This window comes from Plutella xylostella, chromosome 18 (assembly GCF_932276165.1).
Source record: "Plutella xylostella chromosome 18, ilPluXylo3.1, whole genome shotgun sequence".
NCBI lineage: Eukaryota > Metazoa > Arthropoda > Insecta > Lepidoptera > Plutellidae > Plutella > Plutella xylostella.
Genome location: NC_063998.1, coordinates 9,430,474 through 9,453,673, shown reverse-complemented (window position 1 = coordinate 9,453,673; position 23,200 = coordinate 9,430,474). Strand labels below are relative to the sequence as shown.

Below are 23,200 nucleotides of genomic sequence, written 5' to 3'. Positions count from 1 at the left end.
TCACGACTCCTTTAATATCTTTAAGAAAAAAATATGCCAAAAATAATTGCTATAATAGTTATATTTTTTCCTTCAATTTGTTTTGCTACAAATTATTTTAATGTTTGTTATATTGTTTATTTCCATCTTTAATATTCTGTTGTTTTTAAGATAATTTCTTTAAAAAGGATGTGTACGCCTATAAATGGTTTTCGCAACGAAATTGTTACCTATTAATTTATCTTTGTATTTTGTGTTGTGTAAACTGCTGGCGTTCCATATTTTATAAATAAATAAATAAATAAATAAACTCCATACCAAATTTCATTAAAATCAGTTCAGCCGTTTTGTCGTGAAGAAGTAACGAAGATACACACACATCACAAACTTTCGCATTTACAATATTAAAAGTAGAACTGACCGTGTCCAAAGCGCCTTGGCGTGGTCTCGTATAGCGGTGGCGGTGACCGCGCCGCCGGTCAGCGTCAGCAGCGCGGGGGAGGTCTCCGCGTACGACGTGGTGAGCGGAGACACGTAGATCGGGTAGCCATTGTATAGTAGTAGGTATTGGCAGTGACTCAAATGTATCTGAGTAGCTCAGCTGTCCGATACACAGGCTCTGCCTAGTTTGGGGTCGGATGGCCGTGACAGCCGAGTAACTAGCTGTTCCCGCGTCCTTCTCTTCGCCTTAAAAAGTTATCCCGTGGGAATTCCGGGATAAAAAGCCTATGCGCCAATCGAGGGTGTCAGATAACTCCATAACAAATTTCATTAAAATCGCTTCAGCCGTTTTGAAGTGAAGAAGTAACACACATACTTAAAAACTTTCGCCTTTATAATATTAAAAGTAGGACTGACCGTGTCCAAAGCGCCTTGGCGTGGTCTCGTATAGCGGCGGCGGTGACCGCGCCGCCGGTCAGCGTCAGCAGCGCGGGGGAGGTCTCCGCGTACGACGTGGTGAGCGGCGACACGTAGATCGGGTAGCCTATTGGCTGGTCGCATGACGAGTTGATTATGTTGCGGAGCGCCTGTGGAAAGGGTAAGAGTTAGTGATTGAACAAACGGATACAATTACAAAACGAATATAAGACGACGAAAATAAAACGGCGTCTACACGATAAGATAAGAGTATGTTTGGTCCTAGCCAGATGATAATAGAGCATGATCTGATAATGCTGTTAAGCTTTTTAAGAGCGTTCAGATCAAGTTCTAAGTGTTAAACATTCATCCGTCCGAAATGCGCAGCAGCATCCGAATAGTCACTCGGTCCGTGCATACTCAAATTTTTTAAACGCCGATAAATACTTCTAATGTATATTATGTTATATTCTATAACTAGCAACGTAGCAATACAGGTACCTAGCTGTTATTATTATTACAAGTTTGTCAAAAACCTATAACTATTATATAAAATAATGTTCAAAATGAGCCTCTGCAGCAACCTTTAGCTGCTTCCTACATTTTTGTAACACCCTCTAGAATATCCCACCTGTTTAGCGTTCTGTATGGAGCCCCTTTCAGGGTTGCGGTTCCGCAGGTACACCAGCTCCTGCTGCTGGCCGGCCCACAGCCCGCGCACGCACTCGCGGTTCAGCTTGATCACGCGGAACCCTAATTGTCTCTTGTTCAGCATTATGATCTTGTAGTCGTCGTTGCCTTCTTCCATTACGTGTCTGGAAATGGAGAAAAGTGGGTTATTTGGAGATGTGTTATTTTCTTTTTAGGCCAATTAACCGATTGGGATTGCTGAAATCAGCAGAATGTGAACAAACTTCTTAAGGATTTGTAAGGAAAGATTTATTCTCAGGCCCTATTTACAACATTGCTCGCTATGTTCGGCTATCTTCCGTGGCCCACATTAGTCATCGCACATCACTCTACCTGAGCGACATCTGTTGATAGCCATCGGCACTACGTGGTGTAGCTAAACGCCATCTGTTGGTCGCCATCAGTACTAAGTGACTAATATAAATCGCCAGTGTCGCATGGTTGCCATCTGTCATAGGTGCCATCCGCACTACATTGCGAGAATAGGTCGCGACAGTTTCATACGTTTGTCCTACATAATATCATGCTGTGTCACGCCATCTGTTGATTGTCATTGGTACTACGTGGCTTCTGTCGCCATCTGTCGGTAGCTATAAGTATAACGTGATGTAGCTGAGCGCCATCTGTCGGTAGCTATAAGTACTACGTGGCTTACATAGATCGCCACATTGTCGCTTGGTTACCATCAGAACTAGGCTAGTTTAGGACGCGGCAGTGTCATACGTGGTCCTACATTTGCTGTGTCGCGCCATCTGTTGCCTGCCGTCAGTACTACCTCGTACACCCTAGCGCCATCTATCGGCCTGCTTTACATACCTGAGTGCCAGCAGATGGTCGGCGCCGCGCAGCACGTGCGCGCGCCACGCCGGCGCCGCCTCGTGGCAGATCACCAGCCGTGAAGAGTGTAGGGTGATGGCCCCGTGCAGGGCGGAACAGCTGGAGTACTAAGTGACTAATACTGTCGGTAGCTATAAGTACTACGTGGCTAGGATAGGTCGCCACAGTAACGCGTCGTATATGTTGACCTTCAGTTTCAGTGTTGCCTCATCTACCGGTTCCCATCGGTACTACGTGGCTAGTATATTTGATGTCGCATGCCAGTATCGCGTGGTATACGTTGTCGTACATTAGCTGCGTCGCGCCATATGTTGGCTGTCTTTGATACTACGTGGCTGGTGCGTGGTATACACTAGCGCCATCTGTCAGTAGCCATCAGTATTACATCATACACCCGAGCGCCATCTATCGGTAGCTATCATCACTACGTCGTCACATACCTGAGTGCCAGCAGGTGGTCGGCACCGCGCAGCAAGTGCGCGCGTCACGCCGGCGCCGCTTCATGGCAGATCACCAGCCGCGAAGAGTGCAGGGTTATGGCTCCGTGCAGGGCTGAACAGCTGGAGTACTAAGTGACTAATATACTGTCGGTAGCTATAAGTACTACGTGGCTAGTATGTGTCGCATACCAGTGTCGCTTGGTATACATTGACTCACATTTGCTGTGTCGCGCCATCTGTCTGTAGCCGACAGTACACCTGAGCGCCCATCTGTCGGCGGACGACAGTACTACGTCATATACCCGAGCGCCATCTATCGGTAGCCATCAGTACTAAGTCGTACACCCGAGCGCCATCTATCGGTAGCTATAAGCACTACGTCGTACATACCTAAGTGCAAGCAGGTGGTCGGCGCCGCGCAGCACGTGCGCGCGCCACGCCGGCGCCGCCTCGTGGCAGATCACCAGCCGCGACGAGTGTAGGGTGATGGCCCCGTGCAGGGCGGAACAGCTGGAGTACTAAGTGACTTATATAGGTCGCCAGTATCGCATGGTTGCCATCAGAACTAGGCTAGTTTAGGACGCGGCAGTGTCATACGCTGTCCTAGATTTTTGTGTCGCTTGCTCTGTTGGTTACCTTCAGTACTACGTGGCTAGTGCGTGGTATACACTAGCGCCATCTATCGGCTGCTGTCAGTACTACGTAGCATACACTAGCGCCATCTATCGGTAGCTAACAGTACTACGTCGTATAGCTCGCATACCTAAGTGCAAGCAGGTGGTCGGCGCCGCGCAGCACGTGCGCGCGCCACGCCGGCGCCGCCTCGTGGCAGATCACCAGCCGCGAAGAGTGTAGGGTGATGGCTCCGTGGAGAGCTGAACAGCTTGAGTACTCTTCGGGGAACATGAAGTGGTCCTGCGGAGTTAAAGGATATTTATAGTTTACACACCCACATACACACACACACACACGCACTCACGCCTTGTACTAATGTACTCCCTTGCGGGGTAGGCAGAGGTGCATTGCTGCACCCACTTTTCGCCAGACTGGTATGTTAGTCCCAATGTAATAGGGGGCGGGCCTATTGCCATTTTACGGGCACATCCAAGACCCGAGAACAAATATCTGTGTTTAAACAAATATCTGCCCCAGCCGGGAATCGAACCCGAGACCTTCGGCTCAGTAGTCGCGTCACTAACCACTACGCCATTCGGTCGTCAGATATTTATCATAATTCGCTCACCTGATGCAATTTAAGCGCCATGCGCACAGCCGGCACCAATACAGCGCGTAAAAGCGCAACATCCGCAAACACCCACTCGTCTCGAGCGCAGGTTATACGGAAGTCGCCTTTGAATAAGGCGTGCAGGCCGTAGAGGAAGAATTCCACACTGGGGATAAAAAAATAAGGTTTAATTACTGAAGAACGAAAATTGGGAGGTGAAAATGGGTAGAGCGCATTATGGGTGTTAGGCAAATTTTGTGGCCGAACTGAGCTGACAATGTGATACGGATATCTCCACAACGCAATTTAGTCAACAGTCTGTAATAATTGCACGAGGAAGTAGATAAGTCCGAAGCCTGAGGCTTCCTGCACACGATGCCGCCGCCGCGCCGCCACCGCGCGCGTTCCCCTCCCTCCCTGTCGTTGCATTCATTCCATTACCGGCCGTATACGAACGTGGCGGCCGCGACGGCGCGAAGACGGCATCGTGTGCAGGAAGCCTGAAGCCGAACGTCCACTGCCGGCTAAACTAAGTTAGTTCGCATACTTAAGCCAGTTTTCTTACATGTGCGTCTACCGCTAACTATGCACTATGTATGAAAAACTGGCTCAGCTAAGTGAACTAACTTAGTTTAACCGGCAGTGAACGTTCGGCAATAAACAATGACAGGCTGATGATGCCCACCTAGAAGCGCTAAGATGCCTCGCGGCGGCCAGCGCGCGGCGCCCCACGAGGCTGAGCGCGAAGCAGAGAGTGACGAGCGGCGAGTCGCGCCCCCCGCGCCGCCGCCCCCCGCCGCCGCGCCGCCCGCAGCAGTGCAGGATCCACTCGTGGTAGATGGCGCAGAATCTGTTCCTGTGGGAGGTAATGGGGAGGTAAGAGATGATCGTTAAAAACTGCAACTTTTAAATAATATGTTTGAAATATGTACCTTGAGGCGTTTATAAAAATAAACTAATGGTATCAAAGTTAATTTTTAAAATATTTGAGACTGAAGTCTATTTTATTTACAGTCGTTTGCAATAGAAACCAACAATCATGTAAACAAATATGGCGGACTGACATTGACAGCGTATTGTTTATGCCCATAGTGATGTCATAGTGTTCTAATTAGATTAAATATATAAGCCATAGACTATAAAATAAAACTGATTATATATAAAAAAAGTGTTTATTAAAACAAATTTAAATCTTCGTCTTCGTCATCATCACTATCAGAAGTGTCGCCGGTGACCGTAATTATAAATGGAACCACTGTGTGTCATCGCTTGCCATGTCTAAAATGCCGTCGAGCTTTTTCATTTCTTCCTCTTCCTTTTTTCGTTTTGGTTAATTATATTAAGCTCTTGAATTTTTTTTAAATTGTATTCAAATAATATTAAATTAAAATAATTTATTAAATTAAAAATAAAAGATAACTTCAGATTACGAACAACACTAACTTTTCAATGACTTATAGAGTTCGATGAGTAAAAAACTAAGATGACAGCTTGTCAAATACTTCGAAATTTTTACGTTGCAAATGTTTTAACAAATTTAACTTATAAATACAAGTTAAATCGTGTTGAAGATAATGTGAAAACAATGGTGTGTTCGTTGAAATCAGACTATGTTCATAAATTGATCGAAAATGTATGTGATTACGGAGTAATCGTGACAATTTGGTTTGTTTACATGATTGCTGGTTTCCATTGCAAACCACTATACCTACTACATGCGATGCGATTGTTTTAACTTAACACAACGAAACAACGAGTTGTTAACAACCAGCCATTATTTCCTACTCTAATGGAGATGTCAGAACGATGTATCGTATAATGGAGGAAGAGAAAAATGATGCCTATAACGCATATTGTGTTTATTTGAGGATTGTGAGAGTTTTGAGCGCATCCGTAGTGCTATAGAACAAATAATTGTTGTTGTGCTGTTTTCATATACTTTTACCCGTATTTTATGAGCAAATCCCTGCCTATAATTAATCCCGTATTTTACTCGTATGAGAAAAAAAGAATGAATCTTTTGTCCGCGGTCTAAAATGATCGTGGTCGTTTTATGGACCAAATTTGCGCCCTTTGTAGGTCCAGGAGTGGCACTGTAGCACGGATATTTTAAAGAGCTGCCAAGCTATTCCAGCATGCTATTCTATAAGTAAATTGTATTAGATTTTTATTTATAGATCATTTCTGTAGATTTCGATTACGGCAATAAAATTATGTCGTTTTGACTCGATTCGTAAATCAACAGTGAATTCACATTTACCTAGTGACCCCAGCAGCTCTAAAGTCATAGTCCTCGTCCAAGTTAACATTGAAGATGGGATCCAAGTCCACAAAGTTCCTCTCAGCGGCCGGTCGGAGAGCCTCCACGATGGCGGGGCAAGACAGCCATTCTTCTAACTTGGGCGACTGGATCGTGTAGTAGATTATGCTCTGGAATTTGAAAAGGTGGTGTGTTGGTGTTTGATGATTTGAAATAGTGATGAATTCTACGTAGAATAACGGTTTAAAATATATGTAGGTATCCATAGATATTGTTTTACTTTTCACGTTGTATGCGGCAAACATCGATGCTCTAATAATGATAATCATATAAATTAATAACTTATACTTTATATGCAAGACTCTATAGATTTCGACATATCTTCAAATGCCTTTCAAGCAGTGAAAAGTAAACAACAATTAATATGTCACGAAAGTGTCACAACCTATTTGTTTTTACCTGTCACTGTTCGAACGGTATTAAAACTCCCACTAGACCTAGACCTCATGACGACCCATCACGATGCTGGGGCACGGGTCTCCTTACAATGAGGGAAGGGTATTTAGGCCTACTACTCGTAGTAGGCACTAGGCCCGCAAATCACAAAAAATCCCAACTCACCTTAACATAGTAAGTGAGCAGCACCTTCCTGAAGTCGAACACCTGCAGCATGGACACGGCGCTGTTGTCGCTCACGCTGTACCCCTCCAACACGTATTTGCTGCAAGCCAGCTGCCACGCCAGCCAGCGGAGAGAAAACATGGCGGACGGGGAGAGGACCCGGCCGTTGCACCACCAGTTTGAGCAGACGCCGTCTGGTGGAAGAGGCAATAGAATAGACTAATTAATTGAACATCACTTAAATTTAAGTTATAGACTAGGAACATTGTACAACAGGCGACCTTATCGCTAAGAGTGATCTCTTTCAAGTTGCCTGGAAGAAAGACGTTGCTGCCACTCCTGCATTGAAAAGGGAGAATCTTTCCGTGAAGGTTAAGTGTTGGGAATTTGTACATAATGCAGCTAGTTATTGCATGGCAATAAAGTATTTATTGGGAGCGGCTTGTAATGTTCGATGTTCGATTGGGTGTACCCTATCTCTTGTTATTAAATAATCATTATGATGCGACATGACACATTTTGTAAAAAATATCTCATTAAAAGTGCTAGATGAGTTATTCAAAAATAATAAGTCATATCCGCAGCTTTCTAGAAACTACTAATTCCAGTAGGAATTAAAACTAAATTATTCATAATACATTCTACCTAACACTAAAACAAAAAAAGTGACCAGACTCAAGTCATGCTATTCACTGAACTTGTAAATTTTGGGTGAACCCATTTGAATATATTTGTGCAGATCTGCATGCATTAACGATTGTTTAAATAAAATATTTTATTAGGGAGGTGTGGCTATTATGGTAATAAAATAATAAAGTAAGAGTAATTTAAGCATTCGAAAGTATTAATAAATTTAAAAAGAATGAGAATATTATAAATTACAAAATGTTTTGGCCATCAGATATTTACAATTACCTAAAGCTATTGATAAGTTGTTGTATGGTTATCATTTATTGCTGTAATTCAGGTACATAATAAACATGTATGTGCCTTCCTAAAATCATCATCATCATTGGCCACAGCATCTGCTAATTTGTTAAAGATGATTGTTGCAGCACTTGTGGTTTATGGGTTGCATCATCGTAGATGGCTGTATAATTGTATAGCCCTCGGCTCACCATTTCTTTCACGATCACGAAAATACACGAACAATAATAAATTCCAAAGTTTTTTAAATTTTTATCTGCTTCTGTGTAAAGAAATGATAATAAATAACATTCTGTATAATTAAAAACCTTGAACCTGCGATTTCGTTACATAGATTATTCAAGAAAGTCATCCATGACGAATTTGTTTTAAATAACATTAGGTAGTTAAATACAAATGAAAATCCCTGTAAATCCTGTAATTATAGTTTTTCTCTAAATATCCAAGTTTTGTTTGTATAACAATTAGTATAATGTACATGATAAATAAGTGAATAGAATATATTGCTTTTTTCGGATACATAATAACAACATTATGTGAAAGGATTAGCTAATGAACTGTTCGTAAGTATCTATAATGGAATAGATTCTTAAGCAGATAGAAAGATCAGACGATATGGATTAATGGATTTCTGTATGTTATGTGTAGAATATTTAAAATCTACTACTTATGACTTGCTGAATGAAACGTAACAAAGCTATGTAAAACTAGGAATTTAAACATAAATAAAAACGGTGTCGCGACTTACTACAATATCAAATTTTATAAAAAATGCTTCAGCCATTGAAAATAACGATCATCCGTGTTTTTAATGAGTAGGATTGAGTGCACTAGTATCAAACACGTGAGCAGTGTTTATCCCACTGATAATGATATCAACATGCAGTTTTATTCACGTACTGTCAAATAAATTTAAGATATCTCTAAACAAAAGCCCTATTACCATTAAATCATATATACAAAATATATTAATTAACGTCCTTGGCAATCGACTCACACAAAGCTTTTGTTATATATTTTGAGACGTGATGATTTAAAGTAAATATAGTAACAACGCAACGATAAGTTTTCACATACTAAGGTCCGCCATTGGTTACCTTTCTTTGTCTAGTTCTTATAGGAATCGATATTAAAATATGTAGTGTCAAAATTACAACAAGATTGATGTGTATTTCCCTGTGCCCAAAATTATTATGAAGACTCTTGTTTTCTCTCGCCATACATTTATAATATATTCGCACATATATTATAGTGCGTAAAGTACTATCACTGGCTGTCAACATTGTTATATACATGCGTATGTGTCGGTGCACACATTATCACAGAGTATATAAGCGTCAGTGCATGTATGCTCGTGTTATTTGTGATTCAGGAGGCGGCCAGTGCGTCGCTCCTTAAAGTAGTTTTGTTATTTATTGATTAATTAATTAAAAAGGTGACCAAAGATGGCCGGCCGCGACCCAGCCACCGACCAACTGGTCAACTTTAGGAAATCTCTTAAGGTATGTGTTATAAATGAATTTATTACTCTATGGTGAAATACTTCTATTGATCATGGCATGTATATTTTTTTCCTTAAGCATTTTTTTTATGCGATTGGCTTTTACTTTAGAGTTGATTGCTATTGACCCACACTCTCTAATTCTTTACAAACATGTCTAGGTGCAGTGTCTTTGCTCTAGTTTCGTCAAGTTTCCATCTTAGGTAGTCTACATTATAATAAACTGATTATAACATTTATAATTTAATAGTGTTGCTGAATTTAAGTGCATGTTTATCAACTGACTCTATCAAAATTGTTATCTTGCTTAGCAGTTACTGGAATTACGTATAGGCATAGTTAAGGTAATTTAAAATCATACATTCAAAGATAGTGTAGATATCAGCCTAACAACAAATAACATATATTTTGATACAAATCCTTATCTATGACAGATCTATTTATAAAATATCGATTGTATGCGAACTTTGATGCACAGTAGGTATTTGTGCTAAATATTAATAAACCGAATCAATTTTCCTGGTATAGTACTTGCATTTAATAAAGACATAGGATTTCAAAACTTTCCTTGTCTTGTGGACTATCCAAGATTTTACCTACTTTGAAATATTTCGACGAATTTAGAATTGCATTTGTATGTATGAGTTGTAGTAAGGTGTTTTTAATAGGACCAACCAAATGACTAACCATTGTTAACTTTAAAATATTGGCCATAAATGTCGTTTGCAAAAAGAAAGTATTTTAAAATAACAGTAGCAATATTGTTATGATAAACAAAACATTTGCCATAATTATCAATGAACTTTCGACCTTGGTGACCTGAAAGAGAAACAATGTGATAAAACAGTTATTAACTTGATTAGTGAAACATTTTAAAATGTTTGCAAAGGAATTTAAAATCCGGTTAGGAAATAACCACTGAATCGTTACCAAATGCATAAATATCATGCATATTGTTAGAGCAATGGTTTTTAGAGGCACTCAATATGAAATAATTCCATAGGTTATGTTAGGACATGGGTTATGGTTATGCCCCCAGGGGATGCCCCTGAGGCACGTGCTGCTATGTAGATAAAGCCAATTATACATGCATATCACATGTTTATAATAGATTGTAAACATCGTCAATATGTTTTATATGTTATTGATAAGCCATCCATTTTGGAATCCTTAATACGGATTATCCAAATCCAAGATAATATATATCCTTATCTGTACTTTCTCGAAATATTTTCTTCAATGTTTTTAAATATAATAATAAATACTTTTTTGTACGAGTAGGTATTCAATTCTACATGATTACAATAAAAAAAAAATAATCACAATTTTATTAATTTAAAGAATCTATAATTTAAAAGGTCCAAAAGCTTTCTGCAACAAAACCGCATACTCCCGACAAAGATAACAAAAACCCAATTTTCTATTCCAGGAGTCACCAGGCACCATCACGACCAAGGCGGGCGCTCCGATCGGCGTGAAGACAGGCCTGCAGACGGTCGGCCCGCGCGGCCCGGCGCTTCTACAGGACGTCAACTTCCTCGACGAGATATCCTCCTTCGACCGCGAGAGGATCCCCGAACGAGTGGTCCACGCGAAGGGAGCTGGCGCCTTCGGATACTTCGAAGTGACCCACGACATCACCAAGTATTCTGCTGCTAAACTATTCGAGAAAGTCGGCAAGAGGACCCCGATTGCTGTTAGATTCTCGACGGTGGGCGGAGAGAGCGGGTCAGCTGACTCTGTCCGCGATCCCAGAGGGTTCGCCATCAAGTTCTACACCGACGATGGGAACTGGGATTTAGTAGGCAACAACACTCCCATCTTCTTCATCAGGGACCCCACTCTGTTCCCCAGCTTCATCCACACGCAGAAGCGCAACCCCGCCACGCATCTAAAGGACCCTGACATGTTCTGGGACTTTTTGACTTTGAGACCCGAGGGCATCCACCAGCTCATGTTCCACTTCGCCGACAGGGGGATCCCTGACGGCTACAGGCACATGAACGGCTACGGCTCTCACACCTTCAAGTTCGTCAACGCCCAAGGAGAGTTCTACTGGGTGAAGTTCCACTCCAAGACCAACCAGGGCATCAAAAACCTGCCGGCTGACAAGGCCAATGAGCTGGCAGCGACTGACCCGGATTACAGCATCAGGGATCTGTACAACGCCATCGCTCGCGGTGACAACCCTACGTGGAACTTCCACGTCCAGATCATGACTGCCGCTCAGGCTGAGAGCTGCAACTTCAACCCCTTCGACTTGACCAAGATCTGGCCTCAGGCGGAATACCCTTTGATTCCTGTTGGAAAGTTGGTTCTCAACAGGAACCCCAAGAACTACTTCGCCGAGGTTGAGCAGATCGCGTTCAACCCTGCTAACCTGGTGCCTGGCATCGAGCCCTCCCCTGACAAGGTGCTGCAGGGTCGTCTGTTCGCGTACGGAGACACTCATCGCCACCGCCTGGGCGCCAACTTCCTGCAAATCCCTGTCAACTGCCCGTACCAAGTACGAGTTGCCAACTATATGCGCGATGGACCTCAGAACATCACCAACAACCAGGAAGGCTGTCCTAACTACTTCCCCAACTCATTCTCTGGACCTCAAGAGTGCCCGAGGGCGCAGAGACTGCAGCCCAGCTACAACATCAACGCTGCTATCGACAGATACGACAGCGGACAGACTGAAGACAACTTCTCTCAAGCGACTCTCTTTTACACTAAGGTGTTGGATGCAGAGGCCAAGAAGCGTCTGGTGGCGAATGCCGTGGCTCATTTGAAGGACGCCGCTGGCTTCCTTCAGGAGAGGGCCATCAAGATGTTCGGTAATGTGCACCCCGACCTCGGCCAACAGATCGCCGCTGCCCTGGCTCCTTACAAGAAGTACCACTCTAACTTGTAAATAATTCGACAAAGAAGAATGGCGAAACCTGACCCGCTTTGCATAAGTTAGCAGCCACTAACCAAACCTATTTTAAGTTATTGATAAAAATGACTGTTATCAGGGAAAAATATTTAAAAAAAATCTAAACCATGGGGTTCTTGAGATATTAGGGTTCAAAAGTAAATTAATTAAAGTTTTTTTTTTCGTTAAATAAGATTTTGATGAATGGTACAAGCAAAAATAAGTTTTATAATCTAAATCATGGGATTCCCAATACATAGCGCATCACAGAATGTATTACATGATTTTATTTATGCAAATAATATCATAATTGTTTTTGCACATTTCACACTCAGAAACCTATTTTTATAAAGAGACCAATTTCAAAAATTATTTCATTCTATTCAAGTTCCCGTTATCCCGAAGTAACATAAAATACTTTTTATCCAGGAATTCCCACGGGAACACTTTTAAAATCAATTTTTAACTCGAGGGTAACATCTAGTACAGTAGAAAGACTTGATCTTTCAGCACCTATATCTTCGTTCTCCCATGCCTCATAATAATAAAATTAATACCAGTATATGCTGTAGTCACGGACTACACATCAGTGTATGTTTCATCAATGGCCGCTCTGGGTCATGGCGCCATAGAGAAATCGCCATTCTCCTTTAACGATAGCATGCTCTGAGCAGTGATGGTAATATTGTGATTATTTATGTATTTTGACTGATATATGGATATTATGGTTTTATATGATTTTATGTTTATGTTAAGTTTAAGGAAATAAAGTAATTATGTAATTGTATTTTGTGTATTCTTTGTTATGCACTTTTATCTCAAATGATATAAAAAGATACAATAACAATGACTTTTACATGGTGATAAAGGAAAAATACGTGGATTATATGCAAGATAACGAAATATAGCAATCTCAATGCATAATAATAATAAAACAGTAGGAATAGGCTGATTAATTTATCATTGGATTAGTAAATATACACCTATCCAGATCGAAATGATATGTGAGTACGAGTACTTAATCGATTAAGATATCATACACATTAAAATAATAAATACCAAATTCAAATAAGTAAATATATATTTTGACAACATATTTCAGACAAATAAGTAATAAAAGTATTCAAATCAGTCCTGCTTTGGATTGGAAGACTCAGGATACAAATAGGACGTATACCAAATATGAAATGGCAAACCACCCATAACAGCACAAATGTTTGGTCAGGGTTGAAAATAAACATGGCATGATGAAAACTAATAAATCACCGTAACAACGGAATTCAAATTTGAAGGTTAAATCAATAACAATTACGATAATTAGTCCTGTCCTTGGACTTGTATTAGTAAACAGTTTAGCAAAACCTAGGTCAACTAAATCACTCGATTAGTCATGTGCATGGCTGAAAGCGTTTCATGCATATTACAAGGAAATAATTGTTAATTGTTTTCAGGTTTCCTATCAATATTCATGAGTGAATTTTACATAACCTTACAGAAGTTATAATGAATAATAAATACTGTCAAAGTCGATTTTGATGAACCATGATGTGGCTACGAGTGCTCAACAAAAAATACGCATTAAATTCTGTCCATCCATGTTTGCTATAAACATCTTCAACATTATAAGCTCTCGTTTTTGTCGGGGCATAAAGAAATATAAAACACCTATCAACGCATTATACCCTGGCGATTGATAACATTTATTGAAAGTACTTATTCTCTATCTGATATTTTTTATCATATTTATGTAAGTTTTTTCATGAACTGGCTGTCATGGGGGCAAGATAAGACTATCAAATATACAACAATAAAATATACAAAACGTAATCTTCAGGCAAAGATTAATGCCCTCAAGTAGAGACAATGTAGAGTCCAGAAACAGACATTTGACAGATGTCAAATATCTACATACGAAAACAGAGTCTGTTTCTTTTTCTCTTAAATTATGAAAACGCTATTCCATTTTACAAACATTTTCGCGTTTCATGTGTGAGCTGTTTTTGTTTATAAACTTTCCGCAAGAAACTTACCGTCGACAATCATTGAAGTATAATGGACTAGAACAGACAGCGCGAACAAAATCTGTGTTCCACGTGAAGCAGTGCGGGGCGCGCGACCAAGTCACTATGTGCACTAGGCAGTTGAGGTAGTCTGATGAGTCTCACCCGTGGTCTAGCTAGGCTCCTCCGAGATAGCCTCCACCTCACGTTGCCCGCAGTAGTTCCCCGTAAACGCCATTTTTAGCCATCTTCGTGATTAAACGCGCCTTTTGCCCCTTAACTTCTTCACATTTTGTCACCTATTTTGGTCGTAATAGGTAGTAAGTAAGTACATATTATCTCACCCGTGGTCTCGCTAGGCCCCTCCGAGATGGCCTCCACCTCGCGCTGCTGGCAGTACGTGCCGCGGAACTCGAGCCCGCGCAGCTGGAACGTCACCACGCCGTTGCCTAGCGCCACTATGTGCACTAGGCAGTTGAGGTAGTCTGATGCTAGCACTGGAGAAAAAAAGATAGATTAGTTGTGAAAGAAAAAGATAGGTTAGTTGTTTGTTTTATTTTTAGTGACTTTGTTGTCGACGAAGGGTTAGGGCGTAGAACAGGGAGTTTAAGTGCGCATTGGAGGTTTTATAACAGCGACAATCTAGATTTCGTATGTAATCGGTCTATGCCACGCACGATCCGATCGCAAAAAAGCCTATCGACAAATTGTTACATTTTTTCGAGTAACGGCGTCTGTAGATATAAACGGACCTTTCATCAAAATAATACGGCCAATTTAAGTCCATTATATAAAATATGTCTATAATCCGTTGAATGATTATTATACTTTTACGCGAAAATGCCTTGGAACTAATGCCCTCAACTGTGCTTCTGTATGACCAGCTACCTATCTATGAGTGGGGCTCACCGAAGCAGTCCCCCTGAGACACTCAGCATACCTAGCACGTGGCGCAAGACAGAACAAAAGTTTTCGGTGTGAGCGCGACGCAAAACTTTTGTCACGTCTTGTCCTGTGCGTGTCTTGCGCCCCGTGCTAGGTATACAGATGGTTGTTATCTGCAAGAGTAGCTTTCTAACTATTTCCGGACCCGCGGCACAGGTCTGATAAACTTTTGTCATGTATTGTCCTGCACGTCTTACGCCCCGTGCTAGGTATGCAGATGGTTGTTATCGGCAAGAGTAGCTTTCTAACTATTTCTGGCCCTGCGGCACGGATCCGTTATCAACGTGGATAAACTCGTTTAAGTGCGCAATCAATCATCGTTTCGCGCGTTCCGCCGTTTTTATGCCGATCCGCGATTGCGAAGTTTATCTACGCTGAACCGTCGTTAACGGTCCCGTGCAGCGGCCACGGGGTCTCACCGAAGCAGTCCCCCTGAGACACCTGCCCCCAGCGGCCCAGCGCCAGGTCCCCGCACAGGAAGTGTTGCAGCGAGCGCGTCAGGTGCTCGTAGAATATCGAGTTCAGGTTGTTGTCGTCTGGAATGGAAATATTACAATAATAATAGACTATTTGGGCTGAATGTACTGTTGATTTGTGTGTTTTGTGTCATAAGAGCTGTCAAACCTGTAGGCGATTAATTTAGTTAGACTTTATCCGGCGTAGAGGTAAAAGCACCTCAATATATACAAGATATTAACAATACAAGCATATTTGTCAGAGTCAAATGAGACTCCGAAACGGCTAAACCAATTTTCGATTTGCTTTTTGGTCGTAGGTATCGTATCCCCGAGTGTTCATAGCAATTATCAAATCCGGCTTAACCGTTCAAAAGTAATGCGAATTTTAGTGTTGAATGTCGGGGGTTTTAACGTTGTTTATTAGTGTCTCAAATAAAATATATATTGGTGTCTGAGTGTCAATGTTACCCGAGAGGTCATGTTAATTTGCAGCAGACTTACCGGCCCCCAGGTTCCTCTCGAGGTGGGCGGCCAGGCGCGTGTTGCTCTGGTCCACTCGCTTCGTGTTGTAGTCTCGCTCCCAGAACTTGATGGGACGCACGTACGACGTCATGAATATTGCGCTGCCTGTGGGTTAAATAACATTTTGTTAATGGTGTTGTTAAGTTATTTAGCGTGCCAGGGACTTACAGTAGAGGTGGAATAACGTTGCCGCCGTGGTGATAGATAAAAAATTGGTAAGTCAGATAGTTGTCACCGGACTGCCTAGAGTGCGCCGCATATTTAATTTTACTAAAAGAGACTCCTTTCGCACTGTTTAGTATGACGTCTTTGTTTTTTCCTGATTTACATGAAGAAAGTTGCAGAGAAATCAATCATTTTGAACTCAACCTATCCATTTACATGTATCTCTTTTCGACCACGTCAATGCCACTATTTCCTTCTCTTTCCCACTCCACTTACCGAGCGCGGGAGTGAGGCGGGGAGCGGCGGAACAGCATGGCGGAGTGAGGCACGGAGAACGCGAGGAACTATACTCCTTCCTAGCGTGTCTTTGACAAAATCTTAAACTATACGCTGTTTTAGAACCCTATGGAGTACTTAGGTGTTTTATTTTCGTAGATTTACATAGGGTTGCAGATAGTTGTTGGATCGACTAAATCGATTTTAATTTGACGCCCTCTAATAACTCACCTTTAAACCAGCTTTCAATGAATATTAAACACATAAATGCTTATCTGCACCTATCTTAGCTCTTGGCCGAGTGCTAAAATACCTTTCGACCACGGTTATGGCACTTTTTTAAACAGCTATAGCTAAACTTACCGAGCGCAGGTTTAGACAGCAACGATTTTACTTGGTAATATTATGATGCGCTTCAATTCTGCAGACGGCGTCATTCCGTTTAAGAGTAACTTCGTGCTCTATTTACTGAAACTATTTCCTTCTCTTTCCCACCCACTTACCGAGCGCGGGAGTGAGCGGGCTGGACAGCAGCGCCGAAACGAACGCCTGCAGGAACAGCATGGCGGAGTGAGGCACGGAGAACGGTTGCGCGAACTATACTCCTTCTTAGCGTGTCTTTGATAAAAACCTACTATACGCTGTTTCAGAAACAAGGCAGCTGTCGCATATTTCTGTCTGTCACTATTTAGTAAGAAGCGGTTGGTTTTTTTTTGCAGATTTACATAAAGACAGTTGTTGAATCGGCTAAACCGATTTTAATTTGACAACCTCTAGAAACTCACCTTCAAACTAGCTTTCAATGAACATGAAACACATAAAGGCTTCACCTACCTTAACTATTTTTGGGCCGAGTGCTAAAACACCTATCGACCACAGTTATGCCACAGCTATAGCTCCACTTACCGAGCGCGGGAGTGAGCGGGCTAGACAGCAACGTTTTTAGTTGATAACATTCTGATGCGCTATTAAACGTACTTCAATATTAGCTAGACTTTTCCGTTTAGGAGAATATATTGCACTGAAACAGTACCTATACAAGAGTAGTAAGAAGAGTATTCAGTATCACTGGAACTTTTTCATTGCTCGTGAGTGTCTCCACTTACCGAGCGCGGGAGTGAGCGGGCTGGACAGCAGCGCCGACACGAACGCCTGCAGGAACAGCATGGCGGAGTGGGGCACGGAGAACGCGTGCAACTATACTCCTTCTTAGCGTGTCTTTGATAAAAACCTACTATACGCTGTTTCAGAACCGTATGGAGTAGGTACTTAGGTGTTTTATTTTCGTAGATTTACATAGGGTTGCAGAAAGTGGTTGGATCGGCTAAACCGATTTTAATTTCACACCATCTAAAAACTCACCTTCAAACTAGCTTTCAACGAACATAAAACACATAAAGGCTCCACCTATCTCTTAGCTCTTTCTAGACCGAGTGCTACACTTTTTGACCACGTTAATGCCACTATTCCCTTCTCTCTCTCACTCACTTACCCAGCGCAGGAGTGAGCGGGCTGGACAGCAGCGCCGACACAAACGCCTGCAGGAACAGCATGGCGGAGTGAGGCACGGAGAACGCGTGCAACTATACCCCTTCTTAGCGTGTCTTTGACAAAATACGCTTTTTCAGAACCAAGGCGGTTTTCGCATATTTCATTTTACTCAATGAGGCTTTTTTTGGCACTGTTAAGAATGAAGCGGATGTTTTTTTGCAGATTTACATAAAGATGGTCGAATCGGCTAAAATCGTTTTTTTTTCTGACGCCCTTTAAAAATCTCTCCTTTATACCAGCTTTCAATGAACATTATACACATAAAAAGGCTCCACCTACCTTACTCTTGGCGGAGTGCTAAAACACCTTTCGACCATAATTATGCCACTTTTTTAACAGCTATAGCTATACTTACCCAGCGCATGATTCAGCGGACTAGACAGCAACGATTTTAGTTTGTAAGAAATGCAGACGCAGACGGCATCATTAAGCTAGTCTTTTCCGTTGAAGACTAATTTGGTGCTATTTTCACTGGAATTTTTGCATAGCTCGTGAGTGTCATCTCTCTCTCTCTCTCCTTCTCACTTACCGAGCGCGGGAGTGAGCGGGCTGGACAGCAGCGCCGACACAAACGCCTGCAGGAACAGCATGGCGGAGTGAGGCACGGAGAACGCGTGCAACTATACTCCTTCTTAGCGTGTCTTTGACAAAATACGCTTTTTCAGAACCAAGGCTCAATGAGGCTTCTTTTGGCACTATTTAGTATGAAGCTGATCTTTTTTTTGCAGATTTACATAAAAGACAGTTGTTGAATCGACTAAATCGATTTTAATTTCACACCCTCTAAAAACTCACCTGCAAACTAGCTTTCAACGAACATAAAACACATAAAGGCTCCACCTATCTTAGCTCTTTCTAGACAGAGTGCTAAAACACCTTTCGACCACATTTTTGGCACTTTTTTACAGCTATAGCTAAACTTACCGAGCGCAGGTTTAGACAGCAATGACTTTAGTTGGTAATATTATGATGCGCTTCAATATTGCAGACGGCGTCATTCCGTCTTTTCCGTTTAAGAGTAACTTCGTGCTCTATTTACTGGAACTATTCCCTTCTCTCTTTCTCTCTCTCTCTCTCTCTCTCTCTCTCTCTTACCGAGCGCAAGAGTCAACGGGCTAGACAGCAACGTTTTTAGTTTGTAATAATATTCTGATGCGGAAAAGTCTAGCTTAATGACGCCATTTGCAATATTGAAATATTGCAGAAGGCGCCATTAAGCTAGTCTCTTCCGTTTATCAGTAATTTGGTGCTATTCGCACTGGAACTTTTTCATTTCTCGTGCGTGTCGTGTCATATCTCTCTCTCTCTCTCTTACCGAGCGCGGGAGTGAGCGGGCTGGACAGCAGCGCCGACACGAACGCCTGCAGGAACAGCATGGCGGAGTGGGGCACGGAGAACGCGTGCAACTATACTCCTTCTTAGCGTGTCTTTGTCAAAATACTAAACTATACGCTGTTTTAGAACCGTATGGAGTACTTAGGTGTTTTATTTTCGTAGATTTACATAGAGTTGTAGATAAATCGTTTTTTTCTGACGCCCTCAAAAATATCTCCTTTAAAACAACTTTCAATGAACATTATACACATAAAAAGGCTTCACCTACCTTAACTCTTTCTAGACCGAGTGCTAAAACACCTTTCGACCACAGTTATGGCACATTTTAACAGCCATAGATACACTTACCGAGCGCAGGTTTAGACAGCAACGATTTTAGTTGGTAATATTATGATGCGCTTCAATATTGCAGACGGCGTCATTCCGTCTTTTCCGTTTAAGAGTAATGTCGTGCTCTATTTACTGGAACTATTTCCTTCTCTCTCTCTCTCTCTCTCTCTCTCTCTCTCTCTCTCTCACTTACCGAGCGCAGGAGTGAGCGGGCTGGACAGCAGCGCCGACACGAACGCCTGCAGGAACAGCATGGCGGAGTGGGGCACGGAGAACGGCTGACTATACTCCTTCTTAGCGTGTCTTTGACAAAACGCTGTTTCAGAACCAAGGCGATTGTCACATATTGAATTTTACTCAATTAGGCTTCTTTTGGCACTGTTTAGTATGAAGAGGATGATACCTAAATACAGTTGTTGTTGAATCGGCTAAATCGATTTTTTTCTGACGCCCTCTAAAAATATCTCCTTCATAAAGGCTCCACCTATCTTAGCTCTTTCTAGACCGAGTGCTAAAACACTTTTCGACAGCGATTATGGCACTTTTTTAAATCTGTAACTACACTTACCCAGTGCAGGAGTCTAAATGTATCTAGTGCTAAATGTACTTCAATCGTTTAGGTGTAATTTTGTGGTCTATTTACTGGAACTATTTCCTTCTCTTTCCCACTCCACTTACCGAGCGCGGGAGTGAGCGGGCTGGACAGCAGCGCCGACACGAACGCCTGCAGGAACAGCATGGCGGAGTGAGGCACCGAGAACGGCTGAGCGAACGCGTGGAACGCACTGCCCCATGTTATCTGCCATGGCGCTATGTAGGTCACTACGAATTGTATCTGGAAAGAGAATGGAGAGGATTAACAATGAAGGACAAACTGATGGACGACGGAGAGTAATATGTAAAAATTTACGTTCATCAGAAAATTTTATATTTGTACGAAGAATAATTTTTTTTGACTTTGACTTTGATGGTTTGGTAGTCAGTCCTCTGACTACCAACATAGAACCCTCATATCAGAAGTAGGTACTAAGAGGGCCTGTTCTATGTTATTTTATTCAACTAAGCAATTCTCTAAGCTTGGACCATTTACCACCACGGTGGTCCACTGCGGGTTGGTGGGTTCACACATCCAGATGTGCTTAATCTAGATGATATGCAAGTTTTCTCACGATATTTTCCTTCAACAAAGAACTCATTGGTACATTCAGATTCGATCCAGCATGACAGATTGATTCGACTGAGCTACTACCGCTCGCTCGCTGTTAAAGTCTGTTCCAAATTGATTTTTATTTTCATTTTGAAATTTTAAAAAAAGTTGTAATATTTAATAGTAACTGTATTTGACTTTGACCATTCAAGTAAACACGGCGCTAGCGTCCTCATAAAATGGCTGAATTGGCTTCACTTTTAGGCGTGTCTGGTACTCTGAACAGTATACCTTAAGCAGCAAGTCGTATAGCTTATTGGTGACAATAGCCATGAGAGCGCAGTCCAGAAGCAGCGTCTCCGAGAGCCGGTAGCTGGCCAGGTCCTGCTTGAACACCAGCAGAGTGACGTCAGCACCGGCCGAGTAGAGAGCCGACTGGTTAGATACTAGATACGGCTACTGAGGAACGCTGCAAATGGACGACAGACTTCCACCGACTATTTCAAAATTAAAACGCTGTCCATTTGGTATGAAGCAAGGCTCCATCTGGATTAATCCACTAGGATGAGGCCAATTGGAGTTATTCTTCTTACCATTTCAGTCACTAATACAAGAAAAAGCGAAAAGGGGGGCGCAAGATGGCGATACTCTGTAGCTGTAAGCATCATACCTTAAGCAGCAAGTCATATAGCTTATTGGTGACAATAGCCATGAGCGCCATGTCCAGCAGCAGCGTCTCCGAGAGCCGGTAGCTGGCCAGGTCCTGCTTGAACACCAGCAGTGTGAAGATGAGGACCAGGTACTGGTTGTCTGGCTCGGAGTAGGCGTTGCGGAGACCTGGGGAGAGAGAGGTGGGGGTAAAATACAGGGTGCTGCGAAATTGGGATGAATTTTGGCCAATTTTCTAAAGTTGGAGAACGTATGGTTTTTTTTATGACCCCTTGAGGTACCTTGACCACTTTTAAATATAATGTAGAGATGGTCAGAGGGCTTTTGTGGGAGTAAAGCGACTGAAGGGTAGGGAAGGTAGTAGAAGTAGTTTAACTTTATTGTACATAAAAATACTACTTCAGACCTATAACTAAAACACAATGAACATGCGGCCTTATCCCTAAAAGCGATCTCTTCCAGGCAACCTTACATCAGCAGCTATTCACCCAAAATCGCCCTGACTAAGTGGGCTCCATCTGGCAAACGAAAGATAGGGCGGCCAGGAACCACACGTCGACGCAGCTTCCCTCAGCATGAGCTGCCAAGAAGTGTATGGCCCTGATTATGGAAACCATAGGACCTGATGATGATAATGATGATGATACTCACACTTGCAAGCAGCGACGGAGAGCAGCGCGGCGGCGGCGGCGGGCCCGTGCTTGTGCGCCAACGCGGGCGCGTCCGCCGTGGCCGCCGCCACCGCCACGCCCGGCCACACCACGTTGCGCTCCAGGAAACTTAGGTACACGAATATCTGCGGAGTTTTAGAGGGTAGGTGTTTAGTACAAAGTAAGGAGGGCTACGGTAGCGTCACAAGACACAAACGACGAGCGCTGTCATGGAATTGGTACGTTTAATGCACCGAGAGAGCTACGCTAATAATCTTCATTATGCATTATGAATACAATATTGCATGGTGCAAGAATGGAATGGCCGTCAGCGATTGAAGCTATTCTAAATGGCTAATCCATTCCCACTGTGTCAAACTATAGACGTGCTCTAGTGTCTGTCACTGACACGCTAGAAATAAGAAGTTTGGATCGAAATTGTGGTGACCAGGAGGCTAAACATATTTTGTATCACATTCATAGTTAAATAAATTGTTCTAAAACCATTCAATAACAAAACAATAAAAGCCAAAAACACATACCTTCTCAACCAGTATAATGGCTTGTGGCTCGCTGACTTCAAACATGGCCAACTCTCTCGGAGGCAACACTGGCGACGACAGACACAGCCACGGCTGCTGTTTGCGCAGTTGAGGCACCAGGTAGTGTAGGCCCCAGCCCAGTACGGAGGCTACTATCCAGAGCGCCTGGAGAGAGAGGTCAATTGAAAATGGTGGCTAAAGAAGGATAAGGGATGGTTCTGACTGCCTTCGCAATAGACGAATAGAATCGAGTGGGCCTTTCAGGTTCTGACCAATTACATTATTGGGGAGAATAAATGACGACTGAACCAACCAATTAGAACTGGGGAATCGGGCCTACTCGACAGTGGCGACATCTGGAATTAGCTGA

General features: G+C 42.5%; 2 protein-coding genes across 2 annotated transcripts in view; one reads left to right on the top strand and one right to left on the bottom strand.

Annotated features, from left to right (window-relative positions):
• Positions 1-23,200, bottom strand: part of LOC105398521 (protein pecanex) — a 46,768-nt gene that overhangs the window by 11,684 nt on the left and 11,884 nt on the right. Inside the window, exons 5-19 of the mRNA XM_048627519.1 lie at positions 22,831-22,995; positions 22,290-22,434; positions 21,640-21,806; positions 20,501-20,657; positions 16,145-16,270; positions 15,605-15,721; positions 14,585-14,737; positions 6,911-7,104; positions 6,290-6,459; positions 4,715-4,885; positions 4,048-4,195; positions 3,698-3,719; positions 3,195-3,324; positions 1,469-1,652; positions 838-1,007 (exon numbers count right to left, since the gene is read on the bottom strand). Of these exons, the coding sequence (XP_048483476.1) occupies positions 838-1,007; positions 1,469-1,652; positions 3,195-3,324; positions 3,698-3,719; positions 4,048-4,195; positions 4,715-4,885; positions 6,290-6,459; positions 6,911-7,104; positions 14,585-14,737; positions 15,605-15,721; positions 16,145-16,270; positions 20,501-20,657; positions 21,640-21,806; positions 22,290-22,434; positions 22,831-22,995 (2,219 nt within the window). The remainder of the gene's footprint in view (positions 1-837; positions 1,008-1,468; positions 1,653-3,194; positions 3,325-3,697; positions 3,720-4,047; positions 4,196-4,714; positions 4,886-6,289; positions 6,460-6,910; positions 7,105-14,584; positions 14,738-15,604; positions 15,722-16,144; positions 16,271-20,500; positions 20,658-21,639; positions 21,807-22,289; positions 22,435-22,830; positions 22,996-23,200) is intronic.
• LOC105398438 (catalase-like) lies at positions 9,184-13,027 on the top strand. The gene is made up of 3 exons (XM_011570547.3): positions 9,184-9,339; positions 10,768-12,250; positions 12,890-13,027. The coding sequence occupies exons 1-2, from the start codon at positions 9,283-9,285 to the stop codon at positions 12,235-12,237; spliced, it is 1,527 nt and encodes a 508-aa protein (XP_011568849.3). The 5' UTR covers positions 9,184-9,282; the 3' UTR covers positions 12,238-12,250; positions 12,890-13,027.

Coding starts and splice junctions, on each gene's coding strand:
- LOC105398438 (XM_011570547.3), top strand. CDS start 9,283: ATGGCCGGCCGCGACCCAGCCACCGACCAACTGGTCAACTTTAGGAAA. Junction 9,340..10,767: donor ACTTTAGGAAATCTCTTAAG/GTATGTGTTATA, acceptor TTTCTATTCCAG/GAGTCACCAGGCACCATCAC.